At 29.5% G+C, this 7,750-nt stretch overlaps 1 protein-coding gene across 1 annotated transcript; it reads right to left on the reverse strand.

Annotated features, from left to right (window-relative positions):
• Positions 1-1,381: 1,381 nt before the first annotated feature.
• On the reverse strand, positions 1,382-6,913 carry LOC132627576 (uncharacterized). Its single transcript, XM_060342986.1, has 5 exons — positions 6,530-6,913; positions 5,918-6,001; positions 5,755-5,822; positions 5,464-5,663; positions 1,382-1,675 (listed from the first exon to the last, which is right to left on the reverse strand). The coding sequence occupies exons 1-5, from the start codon at positions 6,727-6,729 to the stop codon at positions 1,577-1,579; spliced, it is 651 nt and encodes a 216-aa protein (XP_060198969.1). The 5' UTR covers positions 6,730-6,913; the 3' UTR covers positions 1,382-1,576.
• Between the last annotated feature and the right edge of the window lie 837 nt (positions 6,914-7,750).

A 7,750-nucleotide genomic window follows, 5' to 3' on the forward strand; every position in this document is an offset into this window, starting at 1 on the left:
TTAGATGGTCATAACTTTGCGCTCGGACGTCCGATTTACGCGATTTGTTTTTTTGATTTTGGGTATTTTTCCGAGATCTATGCACACAAACTGCCGCAAGGCGGTTTGGCCGAGCCGATTTTTAAAAAAACGCCTTTTATCACATTCAATTTCAATTTTTCCCCAAATTGGCATGAAATTTTCAGTTTTATTTACTTATAAGATGATGATACGCAATAGATTTCAACGTAAAAATCCAGGGATAATGTATCTGTGAATGTCAATTTCACTTCTGCGGTTTCAATTTTTGAAAATAAAGCTGACTAATTTTCTCGATATATAAAGTTGACTAAAATAACCTTACAGTTAAACACTAAGTTTTTTGAAAAATATATTTTAAAAAAATTAAAAAATGGCTTTTAATCAATTTGGAATATATATATATATAAGATCAATTTCAAAAATATATAAAAAAACTATTTTTTTTTTATATTTCGTGGATTGTTCCACGAAATGCAAAATAAAAAATAAAAAAAAACAGTTTTAAATTAAAAAATAAAACAGTTTCGTTAATATAAATAAAACTGTTTTTTTTTTTTTTTGCATTTCGTGGAACAATCCACGAAATATGTTTTTTATTTTGCATTTCGTGGAACAATCCACGAAATATTTCATTGGTAATATATATTCCTATTTCATTTTTATATAAACGAAATGAAAATAAAATTATTTTCCTATTTCGTTTTTTAATACACGAAATGCAAAATATATATATATATATATGTATATAATTTCCTATTTCATTTTTTTATTCACTAAATACAAAAAAAAAAAACCTATTTCGTTCATTAGATTACGAAATGCAAAAAAAATAAAAAAACAAATCAATTTCCTTCATTAATACACGAAATAATATATATATATATTCCAATTTCCTTTTTATACGAACGAAATTAGAAAAAAATTTATCCTATTTCGTTTTTTAATACACGAAATGCAAAACAAAAAAAAATTATAATTTCCTATTTCTTTTTTTATTCACGAAATAAAATAAAAAAACATCTATTTCGTGGATTGTGTCATGATATGTAAAAAAAAAAATCATTTTTTTCACGAAATTAAAAAAAAAAAAAAAAAAAGAAGCTATTTCGTGGATTGTTCCACGAAATGCAAAAAAAAATTAAAAAAAAAAGCTGTTTCGTGGAACAATCCACGAAATAGCAAAAAAAAAAAAAAAAAAAACTGCTATGAACAGTAACTGGGGTATTTCGTTGAATGATCAACGAAATACCCATTTGGGTATAAAAAAAAAAAGACAGCCTATTTTGGTGTAATTGCTGTAAAAATGTCATTTTGGCTCCGGACTCTTGTTCAATATATATAAATAAATAATGCCGGATCCTAGAGTTGTTGAGATATTAATAACTGAACTTATGAAAGTCAGATACAGGACCACGCGAATGTTGATTATATAAGGTGATCCAAACAACAACAAATACTTAATGAATACCAATATTTTACAAGTAAAATATCAAACTTATCTAAAGAAAAATGAAACACAAATAGCACAATCATTACTGTTGGTGAAGTGCCAACTTTATTGTTTCTTTTTTCCATCATTTGATGAATTTGGTACCTTCACAGTCGTCAGTTGATTACTGATGAATGCCTCCAACTTTTCATCCACTTCTTCAACCTATATTATAATCGCATCATTCAAAACAAGAATATATAATTAAGCACTTTGCCAGAATATATATATATATATATATATATATATATATATATATATATATATAAGCAAATGTGGGACTTTTGTAGTCCTCACAATAATTTCTCAATTTTTTAAAATTTTTTTAATTAATTACTTTTAGGTCCTAATCTTATTTATTTAAGTCAATTTTTTTATTTTTTATTTTTAAGGTCTACTTTTCAAAAGTTATCGAACCTCGGGACTTTTGTAGTCCTCACAATAATTTTTAAATTTTTTAATTAATTACTTTTAGGTCCTAGTCTTATTTATTTAAGTCAATTTTTTTTTGTTTTTAAGGTCTACTTTTAAAAAGCTATCGAACGTCCTACCTCATTTTTCATGTTCTTTGGTTTTCCGGTTGGTGCTCGATATCCGCATTTGAGCCCAATTAATCCAGATAATTCGTACTGTATCACGCCTATTCGGAGGGAGCGCTTCCTCCAAAGATTTTTTCCATATCCATGTTCGAACCCCTAATCCCTAATTAAGAGAGGAGCAGCCCCATCCGCTGCACAAGTTAAATTATGTATTTGTCTTAAAAGTTCATTAACTATGTATAGATTATTTATTTAGAACTAAATAATTTCAGAAAATTAGGATACATAAGTTATAAATGTCAAATTCTGGCTCCACATTTGATTTGAAGTAAATAATTTCATCAAAATGGAAGTTAAAATATTAAAGGAGTGGAATGAAAATTTTGCTTTCATATAACTACCCACTTGTGGGACTACAATGGGCATGTGGTTGTTGTTGTACACTTGTACTAACACAAATTATATTTCTTTAGCTAAAATATCTACTTTTATATCTTGAGTTTGGGCCCGGGCTGAACCCCTAATTCCTAATTAAGAGAGGAGCAGCTCCATCCACTGCAGAAGTTAAATTGTGTATTTGTCTTAAAAGTTCATTAACTATGTATAAATTATTTATTTAGAACTAAATAACTTCAGAAAATTAGGACACATAAGTTATAAATGTCAAATTCTGGCTCCAAATTTGATTTGAAGTAAATAATTTCATCAAAATGGAAGTTAAAATATTAAAGGAGTGGAATCAAAATTTTGCTTTCATATAACTACCCACTTGTGGGACTACAATGAGTATATGGTGGTTGTTGTTGTACACTTGTACTAACACAAATTATACTTCTTTAGTTAAAATATCTACTTTTATATCTTGAGTTTGGGCTCGGGCTTAGCACGAGCCTCACATAACTAGTATATATATATATATATATTTTCATATTCAATTCATCGTATCAATTTGCAAGAGCTACTCTATAATTTAATAGTTTATGAGCTAGCAAGGTGATAAATCGTGTGTTTTCCCTCTCTCTTGATATTACAGTAATTAAATATTTAGAGGGATATGATAGTTTCGATCTCCTTCTTGATATTTGTACTCTCAAAATATTCAACAAGATCGACTAAGTAGGTGGATTATCAATTAGCTTTACATGCACATGGTCTGTCACCTTAATAGTTAACATGGAATACACGACTATTCTAGCAAAAAAAAAAAATTAAACCAAACTAATACAAAAATATTAGTAAGTTTCACATACAAATTTCGTGCGTGAAAAGACCAAATTGCAAAAATAAAAATTTGGCCTTTCACGTATGAAATTTGTGCGTGAATGAGCCCAATAAAATATTAACCCCAATGTGAGGTTTTACCCTGAGTCAGGCACAACTATTAGTGTGAGGCAATTATTTAATTGGTATTAAATGTGGAATCCACCCACTGCCATCTATTGTACTTCTTCGTTGCTTTATCTTCCTCTTCCCTAACTTTTCACTCTTTTTTTTTTATAATCTCATTTTTTGTTTTTCAATAACTTGGAAACTATTTTTATAATATATACGGATCATAATTGTTTAAGATATTGTTCAGTGTCACTGTCCAATTTTTAAATTCTTTCATGATTTGATTAGAATCCGATTCAAATAGAAAATGGAATCAAATCGATTAAACAAGTGATATTTTTTCCAGTTTGATTTGGACGATTTTTAATTTTTGAAAATGAGAATATTTGATTTAGCTCATTTATTGAAAACAAACTGAATAAAAAATTGAACTAAATTGTCAAATTATTATATATATAATTTTTAATTATTTATATGTAATATATTTTCAGTAATTTTTATAAATCATTTTAAGTATCTTATACTCCTCCGTTTCAATTTATGTGAACCCATTTGAATGAGCACGACATTTAATAAGTATGTTTTTTAAATGAATGATCTCTTTCCTAATTTGGAAACAAATTCATTTTATGAAATGATTTACAGTCACACAAATATTCAAGACTTATTTGAAACCACAAGTTTCAAAAGTCTTCACTCTTTATTAAATGTCGTGCCCATTCAAATGGGTTCACATAAATTGAAACGGAGGGAGTATAAGATACTTAAAATAATTTATAAAAATTACTGAAATATATTACATATAAATAATTATAAAAATTATATATATAATAATTTGACAATTTAGTTCAATTTTTTATTCAGTTTGTTTTTAATAAAATGAGCCAAATCAAATATTCTCATTTTCAAAAATTAAAAATCGTCCAAATCAAACTGAAAAAAATATCACTTATTTAATCGATTTGATTCCATTTTCGATTTGAATCGGGTTCTAACCAAATCATGAAAGAATTTAAAAATTGGACAGTGACACTGAACAATATCTTAAACAATTATGATCCGTATATATTATAAAATTAGTTTCCAAGTTATTGAAAAACAGAAAATGAGATTATAAAAAAAAAAAAAAAAAAAAGAGTGAAAAGCTAGGGAAAAGGAGATAAAGCAACGAAGAAGTACCGTAGATGGCAGTGGGTGGATCCCACATTTAATACCAATTAAATAATTACCTCACACTAATAGTTGTGCCTGACTCAGGGTAAAACCTCACATTGGGGTTAATATTCTGTTGGGCTCATTCACGCACAAATTTCGTGCGTGAAAGGTCAAACTCTTATTTTTACAGTTTTGTCCTTTCACGCACGAAATTCGTGCGTGAAACCTATTAATTTTTTTTTTGTACTAGTTTGGTTCAACTTTTTTTTTTATGTTAGAAAAGTCGCAGATTCAGTTAACATGTGGTATAGACTATCATATGCTATGCACGCATGAACTCCTTTTATAGTATAACAATTTTTGGTTTAAGATTTCCAACCCCCCTCTTTTTATAGCTATCATGTCCGAATCAACCTATGCTCATCTCAATCAATTTACCAAAGAATCTATTTAACCCAAAATTTGGTTATTTTGAAAAGAAAAAAAAAAGTAATGTTGAGAAAATATTTTTATTGAGTAGCAATTTATATTTGACTAATTAATTTGAAAATTACTTTTGTTATTATTAGAACAACAATTTATGCTTGGTCAGAGTTCTAAAAGTGTTCGGAAAAAAAAAATCTCAAATGCACTTTTTTATTTTTCCTACAGATCAAACAGCTTAATTCTCTTTTTAAAATAAGCACCTTTTATGTCTAGACTTGGCCAAACTCACACACGTATTGTAGAGAGAGACATTGTAGTTAAGATTAGATTTGAGGTCTTCAATTTGTTACTCTAATACCTCAATCACTGAGTCATGACTCATCTTTTAGGAGTTACGTTAGCAATTAAACACAATTTGTCCATATTATATATATTTGGAGAAATTAAAGAATTGCTAAATAGATGAAAATTAAAATAGAGAGGAAAAAAGTCAAAATTAACCTTGTCCATGAGGTCTTGGACTGTTTGAGCATCCTTTTCAGTTTCTTCAGCCAAATGTTCAATGGACTCTACTATGCCTCTAAGCTTTCCTTGCGGCAACTTTGCAGCAAATTCCTCAGCTGCCTTGTCCACGTCATCCGCCACTTTTTCCACCGCTTCCGCCACCTTCTCCACCGTCTCCGCTGCCACTGCAACTTGCTCTATGGAAGTTGATCCCCAAAAAAAAAATTAAAAAAAGAAAGAAAGAAATTAAAGTGTACAAAATTAAGGGGAAGAAATGTATATCCTTACTTGTTACTGTTAATAATCTTGCTGTTATCAAAGGTACTGTTACACCAAATCCCACAGCCCAACTAACCCTGCCAATATCAAATTTCTATGTCAAACTTTGTGACAAATTAATGGTACATACATGAAAGAATAGTCAAAATTTACGTGCATTAAAATTCCTTACCAAGAGTTTTCACCAGTTGGCAAAAAGGGAATAACACCTGAAAGCAGATCTCCTGTTTCAGCAGTTGCATGTAAAACTAAATCTCTACATGGCCAAAAAAAATAAAAATAGAAAGGACTTAGAATCCGCAAGAAAATGATCACCCATAGAAAAATTTGTTACGGAAAAAAAGTTTACTCCCTCAGTGACTGAGCCGAGAATTTGGCGAAGGTTGTGCAAATTTTCTTCTCACTTGTGCTGAGAATGTGCAAAATTGAATATATACTCATAACTACCAACATTTAACCTTTTTAGATAGCGTAATTTTCCAGCGAAGGGTGTGCACCTGACCATCCATCGCCTAAGCCCCGCCCATGTACTCCCTCCGTCCCAACTCCCAATTTATGTGATGATAAATAATGAAAGAACGATTTTTGAAACTTGTGATCTAAAATAAATCATAGATATTTATGTGACTATAAATCATCTTACTGAGCGTAAATAAGAGGTTTAAGATAAAATTGTTCTAAGTATCAAAAGAGTATGATCTTTTTTGTACAAAATAAAACGGATTGAATATCACAAAAATTGGGACAGAAAGAGCAAGATAAATTTCTATGAAGGAAATATGACCTTGGCTTTTGGTTACTTTTCCGTAGTACTACACCAGATCCATGGGAGCTGGTTGTAAGATTATCTGGGAATGAACATCCGCTATTGTTGTTTTTAACAATGGCTAAAGGATTGAAGATCTGAGTTTGAGATCTGCTGCTGCATGGATATTGAAGATTAGTTGACACATAACAAGCTGGCATCATAAGTGAGATCGACATAGTTTTTGTAACAAATTAAAGTGGAAGTTCTGTAGAAAAATTCTTTTCTTCAGTTTTTGGATGATCTATTCTTTGTGGATCTACAGGCCAAAGAAATGAAGTAGCTAAACAGTAGAAGAGAAGAAGTCAAGAGTGCAGGTAGATGGATACATTAAATTAAGCGCATTAATAAAGTATAGGTTTTGTGTTTTGAGGTGCATATAAATAGTACGAATTTCGAGTACCTTTTAAATAGAATTTATTTCTCTCTGGAAAATAAAAAGATCTAAAGAGATCCTTTATTGCATATTTTTTTTATGCAGTCAATGCCTCGAGAAAGGTTTTGAATAATTACAATTGAAGCGCCACTAGTAACACTATTATCATACTTTTTAAGACTTACACTTTTATAGACTTAAACTACCTTTCCAACTTGTGTTTCGTACGAATATATGGTCACATATATAAGTCAAAAGGATAAAACGCAAAGTAAAAAAAAACATCTGAATGTATGTCTCTTTTTTGGACAATATCTGTGTAAGAGTAGTTTGTTATAAGGTGGGGAATGTGGGTTCGTCCCACATCAAATGATGGAATTCTTTTTTAAAAGTTTTAATCCATTCCCACTAAGTACCTTTTGCTGAGAACACATATAAATATGAGTATATGTGTAGTGCATACCATATGTCAAAAAATGGATTTGTATAATGTATATCATATGTCAAAAAAATGGATTTTTATTTTATTTGAATTTTGAATTTAAGTTTGAATAATGTTTGGTAAGAGAAGCGTCTCTTCTACAAAGTCTCATTTTTGCTGTATAAATAAATAATTTCTCTACGCAGCGGCGCAGAAAAAATCTACATGTATGAACTTGGTTATTGTATTCTGAAGAAGATTTGTCTATATTTTCTTCAATCAATATACGAGCAATATTTTCTTTTAAAAAAATCGATTTCACATCCCAAGCACTTCTTCTTGTCTCTTTCAGACTAATTTGCCTAACAATTTGCTAGACGTACTATGAAGGAGCATTCGATTT

Source organism: Lycium barbarum, chromosome 2 (genome assembly GCF_019175385.1).
Source record: "Lycium barbarum isolate Lr01 chromosome 2, ASM1917538v2, whole genome shotgun sequence".
NCBI classification, from domain to species: Eukaryota; Viridiplantae; Streptophyta; class Magnoliopsida; order Solanales; family Solanaceae; genus Lycium; species Lycium barbarum.